Source organism: Bos javanicus, chromosome 11 (genome assembly GCF_032452875.1).
Source record: "Bos javanicus breed banteng chromosome 11, ARS-OSU_banteng_1.0, whole genome shotgun sequence".
In the NCBI taxonomy this organism is placed as follows: domain Eukaryota; kingdom Metazoa; phylum Chordata; class Mammalia; order Artiodactyla; family Bovidae; genus Bos; species Bos javanicus.
In genome coordinates, this window is record NC_083878.1 from 37,411,928 (window position 1) to 37,439,771 (window position 27,844).

At 39.3% G+C, this 27,844-nt stretch overlaps 1 protein-coding gene across 4 annotated transcripts in view; it reads left to right on the top strand.

Moving 5' to 3' along the window:
- EML6 (EMAP like 6) overlaps window positions 1-27,844 on the top strand; it is a 287,129-nt gene that overhangs the window by 99,386 nt on the left and 159,899 nt on the right. For all 4 annotated transcript variants that reach the window (XR_009739371.1, XM_061432385.1, XM_061432384.1 and 1 more), the window contains exons 4-7: window positions 3,227-3,325; window positions 15,548-15,616; window positions 24,733-24,918; window positions 27,591-27,726. Coding sequence is in view for 3 of the 4 variants with exons in the window: in XM_061432385.1 (XP_061288369.1) it covers window positions 3,227-3,325; window positions 15,548-15,616; window positions 24,733-24,918; window positions 27,591-27,726 (490 nt within the window). In the remaining variant the exon portion in view is untranslated. The remainder of the gene's footprint in view (window positions 1-3,226; window positions 3,326-15,547; window positions 15,617-24,732; window positions 24,919-27,590; window positions 27,727-27,844) is intronic.

The following is a 27,844-nucleotide window of genomic DNA, read 5'->3' on the forward strand; positions in this document are numbered from 1 at the left end:
TAAGCATCTCCTTGGTTCCCCTTGTTTCAGAAAATAGCATCACCTCCTGATATTCACTGACAAGATTCTCCCTGACTCTTTAACCTTGAGGTGACTTCTAACTCCGCTTCCCTATCCACTGCCTCTGATTCAAGCAGTCACTGATCATGTGTATTTATTAGTTTCTTTACAGTGACTCTGACATTCATTCTCTTCTTCCCATTCTCCCTGCCACCAGTCATCTCTTAACTAGTCTCCTCCACACAGTCAATTTCTTGCTAATGCATTCCACCAACTGAAAAAGTGTCAGAATATTATTTAAAAACAAGAAAAGTTTGGAGTACCCCCTGACTGAAGTCCATACCTTGTGGCTGGGCATTCGCTGCTAATCAGCTTTTCTGTCCTTGTCTTCACTGTTGCCCTGCAGTCAAGCTGGACACGTCAGTGAGATTCCTCTATGAGACCAGACACTGGGGCACCTGCAGACCCTTTCTCATGCTGCCCTCTCCACCTTCAGTGCCTGCTCACACTCCTTGCCCTTTATAGTGACTCATACTTCCAGGACCCTTCATAGGTCTTCAGGAAGCCTTCCCAGTCTCCCCTTCCAACAAAGTGACTCTCTTTCCTTGGACTTCAGCAACACTTGATAGAAAAGATTTCTTCATGTATTAATAGATACATCTCAATTTAAAAAATAGATATATCTCAATTTAAAAAACATGTTACAGAGAAGGGACTGGAAATACAGAGACCTCATTCCTGGCTCTCCCTGCATTTACCTCCTCACTAAAACCTTGCCTTTTCTTCTAGCCTTCTCCATGTTCCTAAGACACCCTTCCTCTGTCCCTTCCACCCTTTGTATTTATGCCAGTTAATTCCTTCAATCTTTTTTTTTGGTAAATTTCAGAGGCACTTCTCTTAAGTTCATATTGGGTTTCCAAGGTGGCACGGTGGTAAAGAAACCGCCTGCAGTGCAGGAGACGCAAGAGACGTGGGTTTGATCCCTGGGTCAGGAAGATCCCCTGGAGAAGGAAAGGGCAACCCACTCCAATATTCTTGCCTGGAAAATTCCATGGACAGAGGAGCCTGGTGGGCTACAGTCTGTGGGGTTGCAAAGAGTTAGACACGACTGATCGCTCATAATGTAGAAAGACCTGTGAAATTACTTATAGAAAATTGACCAAACTGAGAGTTTGCAGGCAGTTCAGTAGATTATAGGACTTGGACCTGGTTTGGGTAGTGATCATTTCGTTCAGTTCAGTACACATGTAGACCCCTTGGTGTATGTTTTTAACTACTCTGTAATCTCATAATTGAATCAAGATAATGCGTAAGTTCCATTATATCCAGGTCTTAAGAGAAATAGCTAGATAGTGACATGTATTCAGGCTTGCAGTTGCTGACTTCCTGATTAGGTTGAATGTGTCAGAATGCATATGCAAGTGGAGATGAATGCTTAGATGTGAACTCACATGCACATTCTCTAATCTGATTTTGTTTTTCTAACAAACACTCTTTATCAAAATTTGTTCTGAAGCACACAAGGAAAATGTCACGCAGCGGAGGGAGATCCAGCTGTAACTTTTAGCTTTTTGTTCATGTTATTTTGTGTTCGAATCCTTGTTATTTTTTAGGTTCCATTTTGGAGGTTCAGGTAGGGGTGGACTGCGTGATACTTTCATAACTGTCAGCTGAGAAAAACGCCCTCCTATTTGTTTGCTGTGATGGATTTCATGGCTTGTTGATGCCTATGACTTCAGATCTACCTTTTTCCCTAGACAGAGTTCACTAAAATTGAGTGATGTTTAGAAAGTGACAAATGGCCTGTCACCTTACAAGCAACAAAAGGCAATAGAAATGCTTTTCGAGTAATAGGGCCTGTCACTGCAAATGAACAGAATAGATTTCTTTTGGCTTTTTCTCAATCTTTTTCACATTTCTCATGTGGGTTTTACGTTAGGGCCCATGTTTATGTTAACTAATTTTCTATTTAAGTAAAGAGAAAAGAAAAAATAAGCTGAATGGAATCCACCCACTCCAAATTTTCATGTATAGATAAAAATGCAACCATGTACTAGAATCATTTCTATTGCTGGAACTCTCAATTGAAAATTACAGCAAAGATCTGCTTTCATTAAGAATCCATTTTAGACCCTCCAGATATATATTTTTTTTAATCCTAAATATTCCTAATGGAAGTTGCCTTTAGTGAAGAAACCTGAATAATTTCTGCATAACAACACATGTATACATTTAGCCACATATGGCTGCCTATCATTGCTTGAATATGCACATACACACATACTCAGTGAAATACGTAAGCTCACCTACTCTTACATTTGGTAGTGATGTCTTAAAAACCTTTGATTTACATTATTTCACAGTCCATACAACACTATTTTGTAGACAGAAACAAATACTTTGCACTCATTTTACAGTTGAAAAAACAGAAATTTAAGGAGTTTAGTTAACTTTCTAATGTCTGTGTCTGGCTAATCACAAAGTCAAAAGAGAAGCCAAATCTGCTTACTCCCAGCCCAGACCTCTCTCTGTTACATAGTGCTGTTTTTTTTTTCGAGTGCTATTCTACTAGAAGCTCCAGTTTTGGTGTCCCTAATACATGTTTCGACACTATGGATTTTGTATATACACAGGTTTTGGATTTCTTTTCCCTTCCAGGACAAGTTTCTGATCTGAATCCAAATAATTTAGTTTTGGAGATGAAATATCAGGTTACTTTTACTAAACTTATGTATCCTTCTCTAGTCACTTCAAATGTCTGTGAAATTATGAAACTTAAGAATGAAGATAATATTAATGGGATTTATTCCCCATGTGTTTGTCAAACCCATTTTAACTGTTTGGTGAGGCTTTTCAACTTAAGAATCCTAGACTCTCTTAAAACCATATTAGACTCTTAAAGCCAATTAAAAAAATTTAAGCCGCTCCTTCTAGTTCTGATTTCCACTAGTTATGATTTCCACTGATGAATCAGAGACTTCATGAGATTTTACATGTTTGTTATTATGTTAAATTAGTTGCAGGTTTTAAGTCACTGAAATTTTATTATATGCTAATAGAAAAGTATCTACTCTGGTATCTTTAGTTTTGAGAAATCATTTTTTTTCATAAGAAATTCAATACCTGGCCCACAGTAGGCAATAAGAACCATTTATTGAAAGACAGCATGGATAATAGGAAATCTTCCCATCAATTTCTGGAGTTAAATTTTTGTTCTTATTCTTAGCGTTTAGCCTCTGTGGGATTGGATGCCAAAAACACAGTCTGCATTTGGGACTGGAGAAAAGGAAAACTTCTGGCCTCAGCCACCGGCCACTCTGACCGGGTAAGAAGACCTTGTTGGATCAAACCATGCAGGTTTCATTACTGTGGGGGAACTGTGATGTAGCTCTCAAAGTTGTAATTGTTTTTAAAGTAAATTTGCCACATGTAGATTTTCCTTCCATATTCAACTTAAAAACTTACTGATTAAGAAAATTAATTTATGATTAGTAGCTATGTTGGCATGATCTCTTCTGGTGATCAGATACTTTAAATTGTTACTGCTGTTCCTTTGTAAAATAAATTTTTGATACTGACATTTAGCTTTGTAAAATAAAAATAGAATTGAATTTGAAACTGTATGTACCATTTCAATGCATTCATCTAGAAATGGAAATAGTTGTTAGAAAGTAATATTCTCAAAGATATGTTTACCAATATATATGTTTGAATTTCAAATGAATGTGATGACAACTGTGTGATTCTGTTATATTTGAGAACCTGGAATTTAACTGTGGTCTCCTTACCATTCATGTTGAAGTCATTGTGATCACACATGATAATTCTATGTAGGCATAGCTAGAAAGATGGGATAGGAAGCAGACATGTACATTAGTCGGAAATCTATTTCTCTAGTTGTCTAGAATAATTAAAATAATTTCACTACTTTATCATCTTGATTTTCTAATTTTAGAAAATGAATCTGTATGACTGTCTTACGTTGATTCCTAGTTGTTCTATATTTCTGCAAAATATGCATGCATGTTAAAACACTGCAGTGTGTCCAACTCTTTGCAACTCTATGGACCATAGCCTACCAGGCTCCTCTGTCCATGGGATTCTCTAGACAAGAATACTGGAGTGGTTTGCCATACCCTCCTCCAGAGAGATCTTCCCCACCCAGGGGTTGGACCCACATCTCTTACATCTACCTGCCTGCATTGGCAAGCGGATTCTATACCACTAGGACCGCCTGCGAAGCCCCTGCAAAATATAATCCCATGCAAAATGAGGTCCTAATTAAATATTAAATTCACCGCCTCTTGCTTGGTATGAACACTAAAAGATTTCTTTATATGAATGGTATACTCATCTAGGGAGAATTGTCCTTTTAAGGGCACCCCAAAATTATGAGCTTCCCTGATAGCTCAGATGGTAAAGAATCTGCCTGCAATGCAGGAGACCTGGGTTCGATCCCTGGTTTGGGAAGATCCCCTGGAGAGAAAGGAATGGCAACCCACTCCAGTATTCTTGCCTGGAGAATCCCATGGACAGAGGAGTCTGGTGGGCTTGAGTCCACAGGGTTGCAAAGAGTCAAACACGATTGAGTGACTAACACACACACGTCAAAAATTCCTTTTGCTCTCAGTTCAGTCCCTCAGTCCTGTCAGACTCTTTGCAACCCCCGGGACTTCAGCATGCCAGGCTTCCTTGTCCATCACCAGGGAAGTTTGAGCTTGCTCAAACTCATGTCCGTTGAGTTGGTACTGCCATCCAACTATCTCATCTTCTGTCATCCTCTTCTCCTGCCTTAAATCTTTCCCCGCATCAGGGTCTTTTCTAATGAGTCGGCTCTTTGCATCAGGTGGCCAAAGTATTGGATCTTCAGCATCAGCCCTTCCAGTGAATATTCAGGACTGATTTCCTTTAGGATTGATTGACTGATTTGATCTCCTTGCAGTGCAAGGGATTCTCAAGAGTCTTCTCTAACCACAGTTCAAAAGCATTAATTCTTTGGTACTCAGCTTTCCTTATGGTCCAACTCTCACATCCATACATGACTACTGGAAAAACCATAGCTTTGACTAGATGGACTTCTGTTGGCCAAGTAATGTCTCTGCTTTTTAATATGCTGTCTAGGTTGGTCATAGCTTTTCTTCCAGGGAGCAAGCATATTTTAATTTCATGGTTGCATTTACCACCTGCAGTGATTTTAGAACCCAAGAAAATAAAGTCTTTCACCGTTTCCATTGTTTCCCATGTTTTTTGCCATCAAGTGATGGGGCCGGATGCCATGATCTTCGTTTTTTGAATGTGGAGTTTTTAAGCCAACTTTTTCACTCTCCTCTTTCACTTTCATTAAGAGGCTCTTTAGTTTCTCTTTGTTTTCTGCAATAAGGGTGGTGTCATCTGCATATCTGAGGTTATTGATATTTCTCCCGGCAATCTTGATTCCAGCTTGTGCTTCATCCATCCCGACATGTCACATGATGTACTCTGCATATAAGATACATAAGCAGGGTGACAATATACAGCCCTGTGTACTACTTTCCCAATTTTGAACCAGTTTGTTGTTCCGTATCTGGTTATAACTGTTTCTTCTTGACCTGCATATAGGTTTCTCAGGAGGCAGGTAAGGTGGTCTGGTTTTCCCATCTCTTTAAGAATTTTCCATAGTTTGTTGTGATCCACACAGTCAAAGGCTTTAATGTAGTCAATAAAGCAGAAGTAGATGTTTTTCTGGAATTCTCTAGCTTTTTCTGTGATCCAGTGTATATTGGCAATTTGGTCTCTGGTTCCAGTGCCTTTAATCCAGCTTGAACATCTGGAAGTTCTTGGTTCACGTACTGTTGAAGCCTAGCTTGGAGAATTTTGAGCATTACTTTGCTAGCATGTGAGATGAGTACAATTGTGCAGTAGTTTGAACATTCTTTGGAATGGCCTTTCTTTGGGATTGGAGTGAAAACTGACCTTTTCCAGTCCTGTGACCACTGCTGAGTTTTCCAAATTTGCTGAGATGTTGGGTGCAACACTTTAACAGCATCATCCTTAATAGCTCAGCTTGAATTCCATCACCTCCACTAGCTTTGTTCGTAGTAATGTTTCCTAAGGCCCTCCAGGATGTCTGGCTCTAGGCGAGTGATCACACCACTGAGTTAATCTGGGTCATGAAGATCTTTTTTGTATAGTTCTTCTGTGTATTCTTGCCACCTCTTCTTAATGTTTTCTGCTTCTGTTAGGTCCATGCCATTTTCGTGCTTTATTGTGCCCATCTTTGCATGAAATGTTCCCTTGGTATCTCTAATTTTCTTAAAGAGATCTCTAGTCTTTCCCATTCTACTGTTTTCCTCTATTTCTTTGCATTGATCATTAGGAAGGCTGTATTATCTTTTCTTACTATTCTTTGGAACTATGCATTCAGGTGTGTATATCTTTCCTTTTCTCCTTTGCCTTCTTTTCTTTTCTCAACTATTTGTAAGGCCTCCTCAGACAACCATTCTGCCTTTTTGCATTTCTTTTTCTTGGGAAGGGTCTTGATCACCACCTCCTGTACAGGGTTACAAACCTCCATCTATAGTTCTTCAGGCACTCCGTCAGATTTAATCCCTTGAATCTATTTATCACTTCCACAGTATAATCATAAGGGCTTTGATTTAGGTCATACCTGAATGGCCTAGTGGTTTTCCCTACTTTCTTCAGTTTAAGTCTGAATTTGGCACTAAGGAATTCATGATCTGAGCCACAGTCAGCTCCCAGTCTTGTTTTTGCTGACTGTATAGAGCATCTCCATCTTCAGCTGTAGAGAATATAATCAGTCTGATTTCAGTATTGACCATCTGGTGATGTCCATGTGTAGAGTTGTCTCTTGTGTTGTTGGAGGAGGGTGTTTGCTATGACCAGCGTGTTCTGTTGGGAAAACTCTGTTAGCCTTTGCCCTGCTTCACTGTGTGCTCCAAAGCCAAACTTGCCTGTTACTCAGTTATATCTTAACTTCCTACTTTTGCATTCCAGTTACCTATGATGAAAATAACATCTTTTTTTGGTGTTAGTCCTAGAAGGTCTTATAGGTCTTCACAGAACCGTTCAACTTCAGCTTCTTTGGCATTGGTCATTGGGGCATAGTCTTGGATTACTGTGATATTGAATGGTTTGTTTTGAAAGCACACAGAGATCATTTTGAGATGCACCCAAGTAACTCTTTTGTTGACTGTGAGGCTACATTTCTTCTAAGGGCTTCTTGCCCACAGTAGTAGATATAATGGTCATCTGAATTAAATTTGCCCATTCTGGTCCATTTTAGTTCACTGATTCCTAAAATGTTGATGTTCATTCTTGCCATCTCCTGTTTGACCACTTCCAATTTACCTTGATTCATGGACCTAACATTCCAGGTTCCTATGCAATATTGTTCTTTACAGCATCAGACTTTATTTACACAACTGGGCGTTGTTTTCACTTTGGCTCAGTGTCTTCATTCTTTGTGGAACTATTTCTCCGCTCTTCTCCAGTAGCATATTGGGCACCTACTAACCTGGGGAGTTCATCTTTCAGTGTCATATCTTTTTGCCTTTTCATACTGTTCATGGGGTTCTGAAGGCAAGAATATTGAAGTGGTTTGCCATTCCCTTCTCCAGTGGACCACATTTTGTCAGAACTCTCCACCATGACCCGTCCATCTTGGGTCTTTTTGTTCTAATTCTGTGAAAAGTGCCATTGGTAATTTAATAGAAATTGCATTGAATCTGTAGATTACCGTGGGTAGTATAGTCATTTTAACAATATTGATTATTCTAATATAAGAACGTGCTCTATCTTTCCATCTGTATCAACTTTGATTTCTTTCATCAGCATCTTATAGTTTTTTGTGTACTGGTCTTTTGCCTCCTTAGTGTTAGTCACTTAGCCGTGTCTGACCTTTGCGACCCCACAGACTGCGGCCCGCCAGCCCCTCTGTCCATGGGATTCTCCAGGCGAGAATACTGGAGTGGATTGCCATTAGCTAGGTTTATTCCTAGGTATTTTGTTCTTTTTGATGGGATGGTAAATAGGATTATTTCCTTAATTTCTCCTTCTGATCTTTCATTGTTAGTGTAAAGGAAAGGAAAATATTTCTATGTATTAATTTTGTATCCTGCAACTTTACCGAATTCATTGATGAGATCTAGTGGTTGTAGCATCTTTAGGGTTTTCTGTATACAGTATCATGTCATCTGTAAACATGGTGGTTTTACTTTTTGTTGGTGGTTTTACTTTTTGTTTTCCAATTTGGATTCCTTTTATTTATTTTTCTTTGAGTGCCATGGTGAGGACTTCCAAAATTATGTTGAATAAAACTAGCGAGAGTAGACATTCTTGTCTTGTTCCTGATGTTAGAGGAAATGTGTTCAGTTTTAAACCATCGAGAATGATGTTAGCAATGGGTTTGTCATATATGGCCTTTATTATGTTGAAGAAGGTTCCCTCATGTGCTTACTTTCTGGAGAGTTTATCTTTTTTCTTTATCATAAATGGGTGTTGAATTTTGTAAAAAAATTATTTCTTCATCTATTAAGATGATTATGTAGTTTATAATCTTCAGTTTGTTAATGTGGTGTATCACACTGATTTGTGAATGTTGAAGAATCCTAGCATACTGGGTGGAGAAGGCAATGGCACCCCACTCCAGTACTCTTGCCTGGAAAATCCCGTGGATGGAGGAGCCTGGTAGGCTGAAGTCCATGGGCGGGCCAAGAGTCAGACACGACTGAGCGACTTCACTTTCACTTTTCACTTTCATGCATTGGAGAAGGAAATGGCAACCCACTCCAGTGTTCTTGCCTGGAGAATCCCAGGGACGGGGGAGCCTGGTGGGCTGCCGTCTATGGGGTCGCATAGAGTTGGACATGACTGAAGTGACTTAGCAGCAGCAGCAGCATACTGGGATAAATCCCACTTGATCGTGGTGTGTATGATCCTTTTAATGTATTGTTGGATTGAATTTGCTAGTATTTTGTTGAGGATTTTTGGATCTGTGTTCTTCAGTGATTTGTTGTTGTTCAGTCACTCAGTCGTGTCTGACTCTTTGTATCCCCATGGATTGCAGCACTCCAGGCTTCCTTGTCCTTCACTATCACCCAGAGTTTGCTCAAACTCATGTCCATTGAGTCTGTGATGCCATCCAACCATCTCGTCCTCTGTTGCTCCCCTCTTTTGCCTTCCATCTTTCCCAGCATCAGGGTTTTTCCAGTGAGTTGGCTCTACACATCAGGTGGTCAAAGTATTGGAGCTTCAGCTTCAGCATCAGTCCTTCCAATGAATATTCAGGGTTGATTTCCTTTAGGATTGATTGGTTTGATCTCTTTGCTGTCCAAGGAACTCTCAAGAGTTTTCTCCAGCACAGTTTGAAAACATAAATTCTTTAGTGCTCGGCCTTCTTTATGATCCAGTTCTCACATCCATTCATGACTACTGGAAAAACCATAGTTTTGACTATATAGACCTTTGTCAGCAAAGTAATGTCTCTGCTTTTTAATATGCTGTCAAGGTTTGTCATAGCTTTCTTTTCAAGAAGCAAGCATTTTTTCATTTCATGGCTGCGGTCATCATCCACGGTGATTTTTGGAGCCCAAGAAAATAAAATCTGTCACTGCTTCCACTTTTCCCCCTTCCTTTTGCCATGAAGTGATGGGACCGGATGCCCTGACCTTCATTTTTCGAATGTTGAGTTTTACACCAGCTTTTTCATTCCCCTCTTTCACCCTCATCAAGTGTCTGTTTAGTTCCTCTTCAATTTCTGCCGTTAAGTGGTATCATCTGCATATCTAAAGTTGTTGATATCTCTCCCTACAATCTTGATTCCACCTTGTGATTCATCCAGCCTAGCATTTCACATGATGTACTCTGCATACAAGTTAAATAAGCCAGGTGACAATATACAGCCTTGTTGTCCTCCTTTCCCAATTTTGACCAATGTGTTGTTCTGTATCTGATTCTAAGTGTTGCCCCTTGACCTGCATACAGGTTTCTCAGGAGACAGTTAAGATGGTCTGGTAGTCTCGTCTCTTTAAGAATTTTTCACAGTTTGTTGTGATCTGCACAGCCAAAGGCTTTAGCATAGTCAGTGAAGCAAAAGTAGGTGTTTTTCTGGAATTCATCAGTGATACTGGCCTGTAATTTTCTCTTTGTGTGATATCTTTATCTGGTTTTTGTATCAAAGTGATTCTGGCCTCATAGAATGAGTTTGGGAGTATTTCTTCCTCTGCAGGAATTCTTCCTGCAGTAATTCTTCCTTTGGGAAGAATTTCAGAAGGATAGGTGATAGTTCTTTAAATGTTTGTTGGAATTCACCTGTGAAGTCATGTGTTCCTGGACTTTTGTTTATTGTTGTTTTTTAATCAGTAAGTCATGTCCAACTCTTTGCAACTCCATGGACTGCAGCATGCCAGCCTTTCCTGTCCTTCACTATCTCCTGCAATTTGCTCAAACTCATATCCATTGAGTTGGTAATGCTATCCAACCATCTAATCCTCTGTCTCCCTCTTTGTTTATTGGAAGTTCTTAAATCACAGTTTTAATTTCAGTACTTGTGATTGGTCTGTTCATATTTTTTATTTCTTCCTGGTTCAGTCTTGGAAGGCTTACTTTTCTAAGAATTTGTCCATTTCTTCTAGATTGTCCATTTTATCAGCATATAGTTGCTTATAGTAGTTTCTTATGATCCCTTGTGTTTCTGTGGTGTCCGTTGTAACTTCTCCTTTTTCATTTCTAATTTTATTGATTTGAGCCTTCTCCCTTTTTTTCTTGATGAGCCTGGCTAGTCTATGGCCATATCATCCTGAACCTGACTGATCTCACCTGGTCTTGGAAGCTAAGCAGGGTTGGGACTGGTTTAGTACTTGGATGGGAGTCCTGCTAATGGATTATGAATTTTGTTTATGTTTTCAAAGAAGCAGCTTTTAGTTTTATTGATCTTTTATATTGTTTTCTTTGTATTTCAATTATTTGCTCTGATCTGTATGATTACTTTTCTTCTACTAACTTTGGGTTTGTTTGTGCTTCTTTCTCTATTTGCTTTCGCTATAAGATTAAGTTGTTTGTTTGAAATTTTTCTTGTTTCCTGAGGTACGATTGTTTAGTCACTAAGTCATGTCTGACTTTCTTTTGTGACCCCATGGACTATAGCCTGCCTGGCTTCCCTGTCCATGAGATTTCCCAGGCAGGAATAATGGAGTGGGTTGCCATTTCCTTCTCTAGGGGATCTTCCTGACCCAGGGATCAAACTCCTGTCTTCTGCATCACAGGTGCATTTTTTTTTTTTTTAAACCACTGAGGGCTTCCCAGGTAGCTATGTGGTAAGACCACATTGCTATACATTTCCTTCTTAGAACTGCTTTGGCTATGTCCCATAATTTTGGATTGTTGTATTTTCTTTGGTATTTGTCTCTAGGTATTTTTTTAAATTTCCTCTTTGATTTCTTCAGTGATCTTTTCGTTGTTTGGTAACAATGTTTAACACAAACATTCCACATTTGGGTGTTTGTTTGTGTTTTTTATAAATTTTTTCTTGTGATTGATTTATAATTAGTCCATCTGGTCTAATGTGTCATTTAAGAACTGTGTTTCCTTATTGATTTTGTCTGAATAATCTGTGTATTGATGTAACTAGGTGTTAAAGTTCTCCACTATTATTGTGTTACTGTCAATTTCTCCTTTTATGGCTGTTAGTGTTTGCCTTATATATTGAGGTGCTCCTGTATTGGGTGCATATATTAATATATTTATAATGTTTATATCTTGTTCTTAGATTGATCCCTTTGAAATTATGCAATTTCCTTCTTTATCTCTTGTAACAGTCTTTATTTTTAAGTCTGTTTTGTCTGATATGAATATTACTACTCCAGCTTTCTTTTGCTTTCCATTTGTGCAAAATACCTTTCTCCATCCCCTCACTTTCAGTCTGTATGTGTCCCTAGATCTGAAGTGGGTCTTTTGTAGACAGCATATATACATATCTTGTTTTTGTATCCATTCAGCCAGTCTATATCCTTTGGTTTGAGCCTCTTTTTAAGTGTTTTGGATTTGTTTTTGTATGTCTTTTTTCTTCCCTACCTCTTTTGTTCTTTTGTGATTTGATGACTATCTTTAGTGTTGTGTTTGGATTGCTTTTCATTTGTGTGTGTATCTACGGTGTATTTTTGATTTTCAGTTCCCATGAGATTTTAATATAGCAGTCTGTATATATATATACATATAAACACACACACACACACACGTGATTGCTTTAAGTTAGTAGTCTCTTAATTTCAATTGCATTTCCAAATCCTGCATGTGTGTTCTTCTCTTCTCATGATTGCTGGTTTGATACCAGATTTGTGTGTAGAAAATTTCCCATTTTTACTTTGTGTTTACCTTTACCAGTGAGCTTTCCCATTTATAATCTTCTTGTTTCTACTTGTGGCCTTTTCTTTTTCAACTGAAGAACTTCCTTTAGCACTTGTAGAACTGGTTTGGTGGTGCTGAATTCTGTTAGCCTTTGCTTCTCTGTAAAGCTTTTAATATCTCTCTTGAATCTGAATGAGAGCCTTGCTGGGTAGAATATTCTTAGTTGTAGGTTTTTCCTTTTCATCTCTTTAAATTATATTGTGCCACTCCCTTCTGCAGTTTCTGCTGAAAAATCAGGTGGTAAACCTTATGGGGATTTCATATGTATGTTGCTTGTTGCTTTTATTCTTTTTCTTTAAGTTTTGTTAATTTGATTTCTATGTGTCTTAATGTGTTCCTCCTTGGGTTTATCCTGTATGGGACTCTCTGAACTCCCTGGACTTGAATGAGTGTTTCTTTCCCCATATTAGGGAAGTTTTTGGCTCTTAGCTCTACAAATATATTCTCAGGTTCTATCTCTCTTCTTCTGGGACCCCTATAATGTGAATTTGGTGCATTTAATGTTCTCCCGGAAATCTCTGAGACTGTCCTCATTTCTTTTCATTCTTTTTTCTTTATTCTTTTCTGCAGCATTGATTTCCACCAGTCTGTCTTTCATCTCATTTATTCTTCTGCCTCATTTATTCTATTATTGATTCTTTCTGGGCATTTTTCATTTCAATTATTATATTGTTCAGCTCTGTTCTTTAAAGCTAGTCTTTATTAAATATTTCTTGTATCTGTTTAGCTTGTGCTTCCATTTTTTTTTTTCCTGAGATCTTAGATTGTCTTTACTATCATTACTCTGCATACTTTTCCAGGTAGATTGTCTGTCTTCACTTCACTTAACTATTCTTTTGGGGTTTTATCTTGTTTCTTCATCTGGAACATATTTCTCTGCCATCTCACTTTGTCTAACTTTCTGTGTTTGTGGCGTCTGTTTCTCAGGCTGCAGGATTGTAGTTCCTCTTCATTCTGGTGTCTTGCCCCTCATGGATAAGGCTACTCTAGGAGCTTGTGCAGGCTTTCTGGTAGAAGGGACTACTGCTTGTTCCCTTGTGAGTAGAGCTGGGTCTTGTCTCTCTGGTGGGCAGAACATGTCAAGGGGTGTGTTTATAGGCAGCTGTTGGCTCAGGATGGCTTTAGATAGACTGTCTGCTAATAGATGGGGCTGTCTTCCCACCCTGTTGGTTGTGTGGCCTGAGGCATCCTAGGACTGGAACCTGCAGGCTGTTGGGTGGGGCAGGTCTTGGTGCTAAAATGGCAACCAAAATGGCCACTTCCTGGAGAGCTCATGCCAGTGAATATTCTCTGGGATCTCCACCCCCAGTGTCCCTGCCCCCACAGTGAGCAACAGCCAACCCCCCTGCCTCCTGAGGAGACCCTTCCTTGACCTACCCCTAACCCTTAGATCTGCCCAAGCTCCTATGGAGTCATGGCTTTGCCCTGGGTCCCTGTGCACATGAAACCTTGTGTGCAGTCTCCAAGAGTGGAGTCTCTCTTTACCCAGTTCTGTGGAGCTCCTGCACTCAAGCCCCACTGACCTTCAAGGCCAAGTACTCTCAGGGCTCCTTCTCCTGATGCCAGACCACCCAGGCTGGGGTGTCTGACATGGGCTTCAGAACTCACTCCTGTGGGAGAACCTCTGATATATTAGATTGGTCAAAAAATTTACTTGAGTTTTTCCATTAGGTATTACAGAAAACCCAAATGAACTCTTTGGCCAATCCAATAATTATTTTCCAGGTTGTTGGTCTCCCACCCAGCAGGTATGTGATTTGATTATATTGTGAACATGCCCCTTCTACCATCTTGTTGTGGCTCCTTCTCTGTCTTTGGTGTAGAATTTTGGGGGCTGGGTAATTTGAGTCTTTTTCGTAAATGGTTGTTCAGCAGTTAGTTGTGATTTTGGTGTTTTCATGAGAGGAGGTGAGTTCAAGTCCTTCTCCTCTGCCGCCTTGTCTCCCATTGTATATTATAAAGTAGTTGAGTTGGGCTGCATCAATAAATGATTTTGCTATTGTTTTGTTAATGTACTGTACACTTTCCAATTAGGAGTAGATTGTAAAAAGTACAGTGCTATCTAGTGAGAACTCTTTAAACACCCAGAATGTTTTAATGAAATACCATTTTTGGAACACTGTTCTCCCAGGCTTCATAATTTGTATCACATCGTTTTGCTCTTTATTGCTGTTGTCAGTATGAATTATTGTTGGTTGATTAGAGGCAGATGGTTTTTCAAGATTATTTTAGTGGCTAAAATACTTAATAACTAGCACTAATTTATACAGTCAGTGCTTTGTAGTCTTCAAAATGATCATCATACATACATTACATTATCTTAATTGACCTCACAACAGAACTGAGGTGACTCATTCATTTTTGAGAAGAGGAGGTTAAGTTTAGAGATGCTAAGACTTGCCTGAGCTCAGATAGCTTCAGGCCTCAGAGCTCTTTCTGTAGTTCATAAGTGTTCGTTTCTACCTAACCAAAGCTTCTCCTCCTTTGTCTGATTATTGGAGCAATAGCTCCTTCCTATATGATAGCAGCCTCATTCTTTGGTTAGTCTCTGCCTCTGACGATTGGTTCCTCTTTCTATTAGAGCTTCATAGAATGTGGTCCATGGACCACCTACATCAGCATCTTCTGGGGTGTGTTTTTAAATGCATGTGTTTGACCCACTAAATTTCTACTAAATTAGTGGAATGTGGTGATCCCACTAAATCCACCCAATTTCCAATCCACTAAATCAGAATCTCTGACATGGGCCTGGGGTAATACGCACTTTAAACAATTGCCATTCTCTTTGTTTTTATTGTAACTCTGTCTCAAAAGTGTTTTATTAAGATTGTGGAGAACCAAAAATTTTGGTAAATGATCCAAAATCATTGGTTTGTTTACCCTGGTTGGACAAAATTAAAAATGTGACAGTAGTTTGTTCTCAGTGATTATGGTTAATTATTTCTTCTCCATTCAGGCCCAAGGTAAATAGACACAAAATGATAAAATGTGTATTAGCAATTCCTGACTCATCTCCAGAGCCAAATCCTCCATTTGTGTGGGTGACCTTGTGTTCAGATTGTGAGGGTAGAATCTTGGCAATTGGACAGTATCTTAAAGAAGGCAAAAACACATGAATGTGAAACTTTTTATCTTTTTTAAACAGATTTTTGATATTTCCTGGGATCCATATCAGCCAAACAGAGTGGTTAGCTGTGGAGTGAAACATATAAAGGTAAAGCCGTTATTTAAAAGAAATTTGGGTACCTCATATGAAGCTAATTTGAGATGTCTATGTGTATAATTTGGTATTGAGAAACTACTCAACTTTACATGTTCCCCCTTAAATTTAGAGGCTTCTTACCTGCGTCTCTGATCCTGAAGCCTGCTTACTTCAGCCAATGGCCCTCTGTTTCAAAAATGCAGTGTAACAACAATCAAGCAAAGTGCCCAGCTGGTAGCTAAAAAGGAAACTTTATATCAATTACATATTATAAAGAAGACTCAATACTTTTAGAATCGCATGTTTTAAAACAGTTCTGATTTTAAGTTCATGAATTAGGTTTTTATATTATAAATGTTTTTACATATTGCATGTCAAAATTTTTTGACGTGTTGCTATGTTCTCTTAGAAGAAAGGTGCCGTGTTATGTTGGATATAAAAAGAAAAGGATACATAGCACAAACCTCCATGGGCCGCTGACTTTTAAATGCCTCTGTTTTCCTGTGGACTAAATGGCAACCCACTCCAGTGTTCCTGCCTGGAGAATCCCAGGGACAGGGGAGCCTGGTGGGCTGCCGTCTATGGGGTCGCACAGAGTTGGACACGACTGAAGCGACTTAGCAGCAGCAGCAGCATATAGCCTGTAATACTGCTAGTGCCCCAGGACCTGCCTCTGTCTATTTGCTTCTCTATTTTGTTACACAGGTAGCACAATTAACACCATCAACATCCTTTGCTCTGACATAGCAAAAATTTCTCTGGACCCAGGGATATGTCCTGGGATCTTCTGACCATAAGTTTGTAGATAATAGACAATAAAGTCCATAAATAAAAGAATATAAAGGTAGGTTATATGCTTGAGTAGAGCATATGTTGATCTCTGCTGATATAAAAATTGTGCATTTCTGTACAATCAGAGTAGATGTCTGTATTATTCCTCCAACCAGCGCCTCCTGTTTCCCAGTTCTTTTGTTCTTCTTTTAGTCTAGTTTTTCATGATCCTTTCCATTATTCCTACTTAATGCTGAAAGAAACATGATAAAATGCTCAGAAGTAACTATAATAAGAAATATGAAAGATTTAATTTAAAGACTATTATAAAGCTTTACAGGCTTCCCTCATAGCTCAGTTGGTAAAGAATCTGTCTGCAATGCAGGAGACCCTAGTTTAATTCCTGGGTCAGGAAGATCCCCTGGAGAAGGCATAGGCTACCCACTCCAGTATTCTTGGGCTTCCCTTGTGGCTCAGCTGGTAAAGAATCTGCCTGTAATGCGGGAGACTAGGGTTTGATCCCTGGGTTGGGAAGATGCCCTGGAGAAGGGAAAGGCTACCCACTCCAGTATTCTGGCCTGGAGAACCCTGTGGACTATTACAGTCTATGGGGTCACAAAGAGTCAGACACAACTGAGTGACTTGCACTTGCACTTTCACTTGCATAAAGCTTTACAGAGGGATGTAAAAGAGGACTTCTGCAAACGGGGAGAGAGAACTTTGATTTTGGACATGAAGTATAAAAATTATAAATGGATTAAAGATCTAAACATAAGACCAGAAACTATAAAACTCCTAGAGGAGAACATAGGCAAAACACTCTCCGACATACATCACAGCAGGATCCTCTATGACCCACCTCCCAGAATATTGGAAATAAAAGCAAAAATAAACAAATGGGACCTAATTAAACTTAAAAGCTTCTGCACATCAAAGGAAACTATTAGCAAGGTGAAAAGACAGCCTTCAGAATGGGAGAAAATAATAGCAAATGAAGCAACCGACAAACAACTAATCTCAAAAATATACAAGCAACTCCTACAGCTCAACTCCAGAAAAATAAACGACCCAATCAAAAAATGGGCCAAAGAACTAAATAGGCATTTCTCCAAAAAAGACATACAGATGGCTAACAAACACATGAAAAGATGCTCAGCATCACTCATTATCAGAGAAATGCAAATCAAAACCACTATGAGGTACCATTTCACACCAGTCAGAATGGCTGCAATCCAAAAGTCTACAAATAATAAATGCTGGAGAGGGTGTGGAGAAAAGGGAACCCTCTTACACTGTTGGTGGGAATGCAAACTAGTACAGCCACTATGGAGAACAGTGTGGAGATTCCTTAAAAAACTGGAAATAGAACTGCCTTATGATCCAGCAACCCCACTGCTGGGCATACACACTGAGGAAACCAGAAGGGAAAGAGACACGTGTACCCCAATGTTCATCGCAGCACTGTTTATAATAGCCAAGACATGGAAGCAACCTAGATGTCCATCAGTAGATGAATGGATAAGAAAGCTGTGGTACATATACACAATGGAGTATTACTCAGCCATTAAAAAGAATACTTTTGAATCAGTTCTAATGAGGTGGATGAAACTGGAGCCTATTATACAGAGTGAAGTAAGCCAGAAGGAAAAACATAAATACAGTATTCTAACGCATATATATGGAATTTAGAAAGATGGTAACAATAACCCGGTGTACGAGACAACAAAAGAGACACTGATGTATAGAACAGTCTTATGGACTCTGTGGGAGAGGGAGAGGGTGGGAAGATTTGGGAGAATGGCAATGAAACATGTAAAATATCATGTAGGAAACGAGTTGCCAGTCCAGGTTCGATGCATGATGCTGGATGCTTGGGGCTGGTGCACTGGGACGGCCCGGAGGGATGGTGTGGGGAGGGAGGAGGGAGGAGGGTTCGGGATGGGGAACACATGTATACCTGTGGCAGATTCATTTTGATATGAGGCAAAAAAATAAATAAATAAATAAAAATTATAAATGCATTATTTATCTCCAAGTTAATATATATTTAATACAAGTTCAATTAAAATCTTTATAAACTTTATTATTATCTGATATTTCCCTTCAAGTTATTCTAAGTTAATCTATCTGTAGGCTTTCCAGGCGGCACTAGTGGCAAAGAACCTGCCTGCCAACGCAGGTAGAGGTAAGAGACGTGAGTTTGATCCCTGGATTGGGACGATCCCCTCGGACGGGCATGGCAACCACTCTAGTATTCTTGCCTGGAGAATTCCATGGACAGAGGAGCCTGGTGGGAGACCCTACAGACCTATAAGACCCTATAGACCCTATAGACCCTATACAGTCCATAGGGTCACAAAGAGTCAGACATGACTGAAGCAACATAGCATGAATAAGTTCGTCTATGAGAATAAAGAGTGAGAATAACCACAACTTTGGGATAAAAAAAGAGTAATGAAAAGTAACATGGGAGATTCAAGAGGGAGGGGAGCGTATGTGTACCTATGGCTGATTCATGTTGATGCTTGATGGAAAACAACACAATTCTGTAAAGCAACTACCCTTCAATTAAAAAATAAATTAAAAAAAAAGAATATGCACTACTATTTACTAAAGTCTACTATGAAGTTTCAAAAATTAAAATAAGACTGTGGTAAAGATAGATCAGATCAGATCAGTCGCTCAGTCGTGTCCGACTCTTTGTGACCCCATGAATCGAAGCACGCCAGGCCTCCCTGTCCATCACCAGCTCCCGGAGTTCACTCAGACTCACGTCCATCGAGTCAGTGATGCCATCCAGCCATCTCATCCTCTGTCGTCCCCTTCTCCTCCTGCTCCCAATCCCTCCCAGCATCAGAGTCTTTTCCAAAGTGTCAACTCTTCGCATGAGGTGGCCAAAGTACTGGAGTTTTGGCTTTAGCATCATTCCTTCCAAAGAAATCCCAGGGCTGATCTCCTTCAGAATGGACTGGTTGGATCTCCTTGCAGTCCAAGGGACTCTCAAGAGTCTTCTCCAACACCACAGTTCAAAAGCATCAGTTCTTCAGTACTCAGCCTTCTTCACAGTCCAACTCTCACATCCATACATGACCACTGGAAAAACCATAGCCTTGACTAGACGGATCTTTGTTGACAAAGTAATGTCTCTGCTTTTCAATATGCTATCTAGGTTGGTCATAACTTTCCTTCCAAGGAGTAAGCGTCTTTTAATTTCATGGCTGCAGTCACCATCAGTAGTGATTTTGGAGCCCAGAAAAATAAAGTCTGACACTGTTTCCACTGTTTCCCCATCTATTTCCCATGAAGTGGTGGGACCAGATGCCATGATCTTCGTTTTCTGAATGTTGAGCTTTAAGCCAACTTTTTCACTCTCCACTTTCACTTTCATCAAGAGGCTTTTTAGTTCTTCTTCACTTTCTGCCATAAGATAGATAAACACCACCAAAAAACAAAATAAACTGAGAAATAGACCTTAATATGAATGACAGTTTAGGGTATGATAACTATCTCTGACAAATGGGCACTAGAACAGTATATTATTCTTGTTGTATGTCATTACTTCATAGCATATAGTTGAATAAACTATTTGTGAATTAAAGAGTTAAATGTTTAAAAAACTATAAAATAACTAGAGGAATGTATAAGTAAATATTTAATTTCTTTCCAGTTGGAGAAAGGTATTTTTAAATGTAAAAGTAAATAAACCATAAAAGTATTTGACAAAAATAACCAATAAATGGAGAAGGCAATGGCAACCCACTCCAGTACTCTTGCCTGGAAAATCCCGTGAACGGAGGAGCCTGGTGAGCTGCAGTCCATGGGGTCGCTAAGAGTCAGACACGACATAGTAAGAAATGGAAGGGAGTTTTATTCAAGTCAAACTGAGGACTAGCCCCAGAGTGCAGTCTCCACCAAGGAAGAAAGCATTCTGGAGAAACATAGTTTTCAATACACCTTTATATTTTGTTGAAACAAAGAACATACATACATTAAACATGACAGTTATTTTCCTTCAAGGTTTCAACAGAGATGTGGGCTTCCTAGGTGGCTCAGATGGTAAAGAATATGCCTGCAACGGAGGAGACTGTGTTTGATCCCTGGGTGGGGAAGATCCTCTGAAGAAGGGAATGGCTACCCACTCACCAGTGTTCTTGCCTGGAGAATTCCATGAACAGAGGAGACTGGCAGGCTACAATCCATGGGGATGCAAAGAGCAGGACACAACTGAGCAACTAACACTGTCACTTCACTATTCATAATTTCAGATTAGTGCATACACAGAGACAGCATGACCTTAGCATCTGGGAAGAGAACCTTGTCTTCGAAGGAGTGGTAGCATGGGCATCATGGAAGGGACGCATTTGTTCCTACCTTCAAAAAAGACATTCTTTACCTCTGGATAATGCATTCTTTAATGGTTAAAGCAGATGTCCAATGTATGTTTGACAGGCCACAAGTCAAGCTGTTCTAGTTCACATAAAGTTCAGGCCAAATCAGGTATAAGCCAGAATGGCTTCTCCATACCCTTATAGGTGAAAGTCTCTTGTATCAGAGAATAATATGATAGGTTCAACTATATAAATATTAAAACATTTTGTTTACCTTCCTGCTACCCTCAAGAAACAAACAGGCAGATCACAAGCTAGAAGAGTATAAGCAACAAGCGTAGAGTGTTGACTTGTTGTTGAAATGTAAAGACCTCTAGCAAATCTACAGAATGTACAAAGAGTGGCAAAAGTGTTTGTTTTTATCAATTGTCTGCTAATAGACACTTGAAACTATTAAACCTCATCCATAACTAAGGAATAGACACTTTAAAATAGCAGTGTTTTTAATCAAGATGATCTGGTATCGAGAAAGATTTGGGGAATGACCCCTCTCAAACCTTGCTGATGAAAGCATAAGTAAGTATGCTCTTTCAGTCTAGAAATTTGGCAGTGCCTGTCAATTGCCTTAGAAATGTTGACACCCTTTGAAACAGTTTCATCCCAGTTTTACTATGTGTGCTGCCAAAGTAAAGACTGCAAATAATTTTATATCCTGTAATTTAACCCAAGGAAATAATTAGGAGTGTGAACCAAGCACTGGTTCATTACTAAATAACTTGTCAATAGCAAATAAAACTAAACAAAAGACTTGAAACCCTCTCCCTCCAGGCAGTTAAATAAAATTTGGTATATCCATATGAAGAAATACTGTGCAATCATTTTAAGTCATGTTTTAGAGGACTGCTTGATGTTATTTAAGGACATATTTAAGAGCTATGAACAGTCTACTTCTGAGTGGGATAAATTTGTGGCTTTGATATTTTTACTTTAAAAATATTTTTTTTTGTGTAGGAAATAAATTGAAAGGCTCTCCCAAAATATTAAACAGTTATCTTTGAGTAGTGAATTGATGGCTTTTAAAATTTCCCTGTATTTTAAAATTATTTTACAATAACATACATTTCTTCCAATATAAGGAAAAAGTAATGAAAAAGCAGGGGACAAAAAGATGAGTGTACAGGTTCTAGTATTCAAAGCTATCACATGTCCTTGCTGCTGCTGCTGCTGCGAAGTCGCTTCAGTCGTGTCTGACTCTGTGCGACCCCATGCACTGCAGCCTACCAGGCTCCTCCATCCATGGGATTTTCCAGGCAACAGTACTGGAGTGGGGTGCCATTGCCTTCTCCCATCATATGGCCTTAGGGCTTCATAAATACTTTATAATCCTTGTGCAGAGAGCTGATTTTTGTTGAAGCAAAAAAGTGCCTTTATTTCAGCAAACAACTTTTTGGCCAACTCAATAAAATCCTTTCTCTTTTGCAATCCCTAGTGTTTGGCGAACAGGCAAATTACAATTACCTGAAACAAATGCTTGAAAAACAGTAGCAGTTGAGCATCAACTGCTTCATTGGTTTTACAGGAAACGAATCTACCAGGTTTGTTGGATATTATTGCTTTTGCTCCATTGTCTAGTCGCAGGCAGAAGGGACCTTAGGGATTACTGAGGGCCAGATGAGCTCCCAGGTACCTGCCAATTCTAACAGAATTTGCATTACAATCTGTGAGTGGAGATTGGAGAAGATAAACAGTGTCTTTTCACTTAGTGTGAATTTAATGGGGTGTTGCTACACTTATCTGTCACATTTTCCAAACATGTAGTGCTTCTCAAAAAGAGATAGCATCTCAGATTTGCTATTTTCTGCAGAAAATTTCATACCCATCTTGGTATTCCAGCTATGTATGTCTTTTTAGAGAATTATTTGATCATCTGGAATATCTGACTGGGTGATTTCATCAGAAAAATCTTTGTGTCTGAGGAAACCAGTCTCTGTGTGTGTGTGTGGTTGTCCATCTAGAAATATTTTAGTATCTTGGGCCAAAGTGCACATCCCAAGTCAAAGGGATAATAGTTACCAAATAGTTACTCTCCTTTTAGTTTTCGTGCGTGGGGACACAGAACGAAAAACGTCTGCCTTAAGTGTCAGCCGTGGAAGGGCGGGGTCTTTGGCATGTATGTATGTACAGCCAATAGTTGTTCACGTCTCATAGTTTGTTCAGGCTCAAGGTTAATACTTACGTGCTTTCCCAAAGCATATACCTATCTGTCCCTAGATTGTTTGCAGTTTTTCCATGTATACTTCAGTGCCTTTTGGTAAAAATATTAATAGCCAAAGAAACAAATTCCCAGAGTTGACATTTAATGGAAAAGAATCTTGTGTTTGTTTTTTTTTTTTTTTAATGATTGCACACCTGCCTCTCATCCTCTCAAGAGCCACCACCTACCCAGTTGCCTGAGTCCTGGCCCTCCTGGGTGGTGAAGCCATCTAGAACTGCTTCCTCGAATTCCCGTCTACTCTGAGAGGACCATTATTTTTCCTCTTCTGCAAGCACAGATGTTAAGGTTGCCTCTGATTTTTCCTCACACATTTCCTGTCACCTCCATGTAACTAACCCTCCTCTTCTAAACCACAGTGCAGTGTCTTCCTCACCACCGATTCAAATCCTATTCTTGCTCTTTCCAGAGAATTCTGGTTCTCTGTCTTAGAATTTCCTTACCACTTGTCAGAATATGCTGCTTTAAAATGATCTTTTTTTTTAATTTTGTATGTATCTTCTTTATTATATTTAAAGTTCTCAAGACAAATATTTCAATATTTTCTCGTGTATAACTCCTATTGAACCTTTGGCAAGTCACTTATGCCTTCTTTCTTTCGCTTCCAAATGAGTGTAATAATAATATCTGTCGTAGCCTATTTGTGAGGCTATTATGAAGATAAAATAACTAAACATGTGTAAAGAGGCTTTATAAATTGTGAGGCTAAGTATGTACATCGCAGTAAAGTTACACCAGTTCACATACTGAAAAAAAACTGTGTCAAAGTGAAATATTTAATTTCTACATGACCATAGAAGTCTTCCTGCTACCATCTATAAAGTAGCTCAGCCTTTGTGCTTATGGTTGTCTACATAATAAATTATGCAGCTAAAACTGAAAAGCCTAGTCAATTATTTGACTATATGAAATATATTTAGAAACATATTTCTGAGTAATGTTTCTACTTGAAAATTTATATCATTTTAATTAGAAATTATTTCTAAAAACACACACACATATATATATATACACACCAAAAAATACCTAGAAGATACACTGACATGTTGGGATGTTGGGAATAATGTTAATTTCCCTCTTTTACTTTTCTCTGTTTCTAAATTTCTCTATGATAAACCTACCCTAGTGCTTTAATTTGGCAAGAAATTAAACAAAAACATGATTCATCCATTTTATCCCAATTCTGAGAATATTGGCATTTTGTATTAAATGAACACTAAACATTTGCAAAGAGTGGGACAGGACTGAGCAACTGAACTGAACTGAAACATTTAGCAAAGTTTTGGAATTTGGGGACTTTGAAAGTTTAAAAAGTACTGTTACATTTTTTTTTTTACTGCTAGTAGTTGGCTAAAATGTTCTACAATTTCTACTGTTGTAGCAAAACAAGTTAAATTATGTATATCTATTATGTGTGTGCTAAGTCACTTCAGTTGTGTCTGACTCTTTGTGACCCTATGGACCATAGCCCACGAGGCTCCTCTGTCCATGGGATTCTCCAGGCAAGAATACTGGAGTGGGTTGTCATTACTTTCTCCAGGGGATCTTCCCAACCCAGGGATCAAACCTGTGTTTCTTACGTGTCCTGCATTGGCAGGCAGGTTCTTTACCACTAGAGCCACTTGAGAAGCCTGTATATCTATTATAGTTCAGCTATAGAAAATTATATACAATGTATTGAAACATTACCCAATGATACCAATAGTGAGATGCATCAGAATACTCTGTTTTTGGATTGTTTATCACTTATGTTCTAGTTTTGGACACTATGTGGAAATGCCCTGACTGCAAAAAGAGGAATATTTGGCAAAACTGGGGATCTTCAGACCATCCTTTGCCTTGCATGTGCCAAAGAAGACATCACCTACTCTGGTGCTTTAAATGGCGACATCTATGTCTGGAAAGGGCTCAATTTAGTCCGCACCATTCAAGGAGCACATAGTGTAAGTATTCCTGTATGGAAATTTGTGAATTACTTATTAAATAAGTTAATGTCACAAATTTCTGTTTTTTCCCCCTGTTGCTTTAGTATTCGCTAATTCTGAATACGCAATAGTCATGAAAGATTTCCCTAATTATTTTTGTTCACTTAGAAGAATTTAATATTTCAAAAGCATGATAACTTAATTAGCCTTTACCTCTATGAATTGGCTGATTAGTGTAATTTATCAGCAGCAGTTTCACAGAAACTAGAAGTATTTCATTGTCAGTTTCATCTTCTAGACTAGCACTTCTCAAACTTTTACATGTTTACGAATCTCCTGGAGATCCTGTTAAAATACATACAGTGACTCAGTGGATCTGGAATGATGTCACTGCTGCTGGCCTGTGGCCAACATGATGGAGACAACTATTATTTTTATAGTGGTTAGAAAGGTAGCTTTTCCTCACTCTGAGTGAGGGAGTGTCACCTCCACATCCATGCCACAAGTTCTTAGAATGCAAACAGAAACCACTGATAAATTCTTTTGATGGTCTGCTCTATAAGAACAAGGACAAACTTAATACTGAAACACTCTGCTCAATTTTGACATATAGTAAAGTAGTTAACACCACCCTTATGGCAGAAAGTGAAGAGGAACTCAAAAGCCTCTTGATGAAAGTGAAAGAGGAGAGTGAAAAAGTTGGCTTAAAGCTCAACATTCAGAAAACGAAGATCATGGCATCTGGTCCCATCACTTCATGGGAAATAAATGGGGAAACAGTGGAAACAGTGTCAGACTTTATTTTTTTGGGCTCCAAAATCACTACAGATGGTGACTGCAGCCATGAAATTAAAAGACACTTACTCCTTGGAAGGAAAGTTATGACCAACCTAGACAGCATATTCAAAAGCAGAGACATTACTTTGCCAACAAAGGTTCGTCTAGTCAAGGCTATGGTTTTTCCAGTGGTCATGTATGGATGTGAGAGTTGGACTGTGAAGAAAGCTGAGCACTGAAGAATTGATGCTTTTGAACTGTGGTGTTGGAGAAGACTCTTGAGAGTCCCTTGGACTGCAAGGAGATCCAACCAGTCCATTCTGAAGGAGATCAGCCCTGAGATTTCTTTGGAAGGAATGATGCTGAAGCTGAAACTCCAGTACTTTGGCCACCTCATGCGAAGAGTTGACTCGTTGGAAAAGACTCTGATGCTGGGAGGGATTGGGGGCAAGAGGAGAAGGGGATGACAGAGGATGAGATGGCTGGATGGCATCACTGACTCGATGGACGTGAGTCTGAGTGAACTCCGGGAGTTGGTGATGGACAAGGAGGCCTGGTGTGCTGCGATTCATGGGATCACAAAGAGTCGGACACGAATGAGCGACTGAACTGACTGAAAGTAGTGTCATTGCTGTATCTACAGATGATAGAGTGTAAATGCCCAGAAGAATGGGGAGATGATATGAAAGGTAAAGTCTGTTGTAATAAGTGGAAATTTGGTAAAATAACATCAGAAACTCAGCAGACCTTTAACTTATTGCCTCCAAATTGATGCTGTATTACTGTGAACATGGAAACAAGTTTAAGCAACTCTTAGCAAAGGAACTATGAAATTTTAGACCTTTCTCACATGTTGAACGGAGAAGGCAATGGCAACCCACTCCAGTACTCTTGCCTGGAAAATCCCATGGACGGAGGAGCCTGGTAGGCTGCAGTCCATGGGGTCGCAAAGAGTCGGGCTCAACTGGGCGACTTCACTTTCACTTTTCAGTTTCATGCATTGGAGAAGGAAATGGCAACCCACTCCAGTGTTCTTGCCTGGAGAATCCGAGGGATGGGGGAGCCTGGTGGGAGGCCGTCTATGGGGTCACACAGAGTCGGACACGACTAAAGTGACTTAGCAGCAGCAACAGCATGCTTTCATTTAGGCTCAGATAGTGCCTACTTGAACTCATTGGGATGCACTTCTTCTGTTGTACCTATAGAAGTGTTTGTGTTCCTAGCCCACATATCTTGTTTTGGGAAGGAATTTGATAGCTCAGTTGGCGAGAATCTGCCTGCAGTGCAGGAGACCCTGGTTTGATTCCTGGGTCAGGAAGATCCCCTGGAGAAGGGATAGGCTATCCACTCCAGTGTTCTTGAGTTTCCCCTATGGCTCAGCTGGTAAAGAATCCGCCCACAATACGGGAGACCTGGTATTTGATGTCTGGGTTGGGAAGATCCCAGATTCCTCTGGAGCAGGGAAAGGCTACTCACTCCAGTATTCTGGCCTGGAGAATTCCATGAACTGTATAGTCCATGGGGTTGCAAAGAATCGGACACGTCTGAGCAACTTTGACTTATATGAAACCCCTCCACCAGTGTCTTTATAATGATCAGTTGTCACAGAAAGAAATTTATTATTTCTGTATCTGCTTCAGCCAAGGAATTCTTGAAAACTTTTTTACAATCCATCATTTGTTTAATCATGGCAAGGGAGCACTTGAACTAGTTTGCTTTGCTGGTTATTATGAATTTTTAATCTAGCTAAAATGGATGTTACAAATGGCTACTTGTTCTATTACCGGGATTTCAATAGAGAACAGGGGATTTGTCTTCATTTTTGTTTTGTTTTTGTCTTATATTTTAATTATCAAGATCCAACTATAATGACTATTTAGAATGATTGCAGCATTATGTGCCTTAATCAACAGGCTGGAATCTTCAGCATGTATGCTTGTGAAGAAGGCTTTGCTACTGGTGGACGAGATGGATGTATACGATTATGGGATACTGATTTCAAACCAATAACCAAAATTGATCTCAGGGAGACAGAACAAGGATATAAAGGTAATGCATGTATTGATATTTACTGATAGCTCTTATTAAAGTGTTAAATACAGTGTGGAAATGTGTATTTATATTTCTCTTATCCCATGTTATTCCATTAAGGATTTAAGGCAGTTTA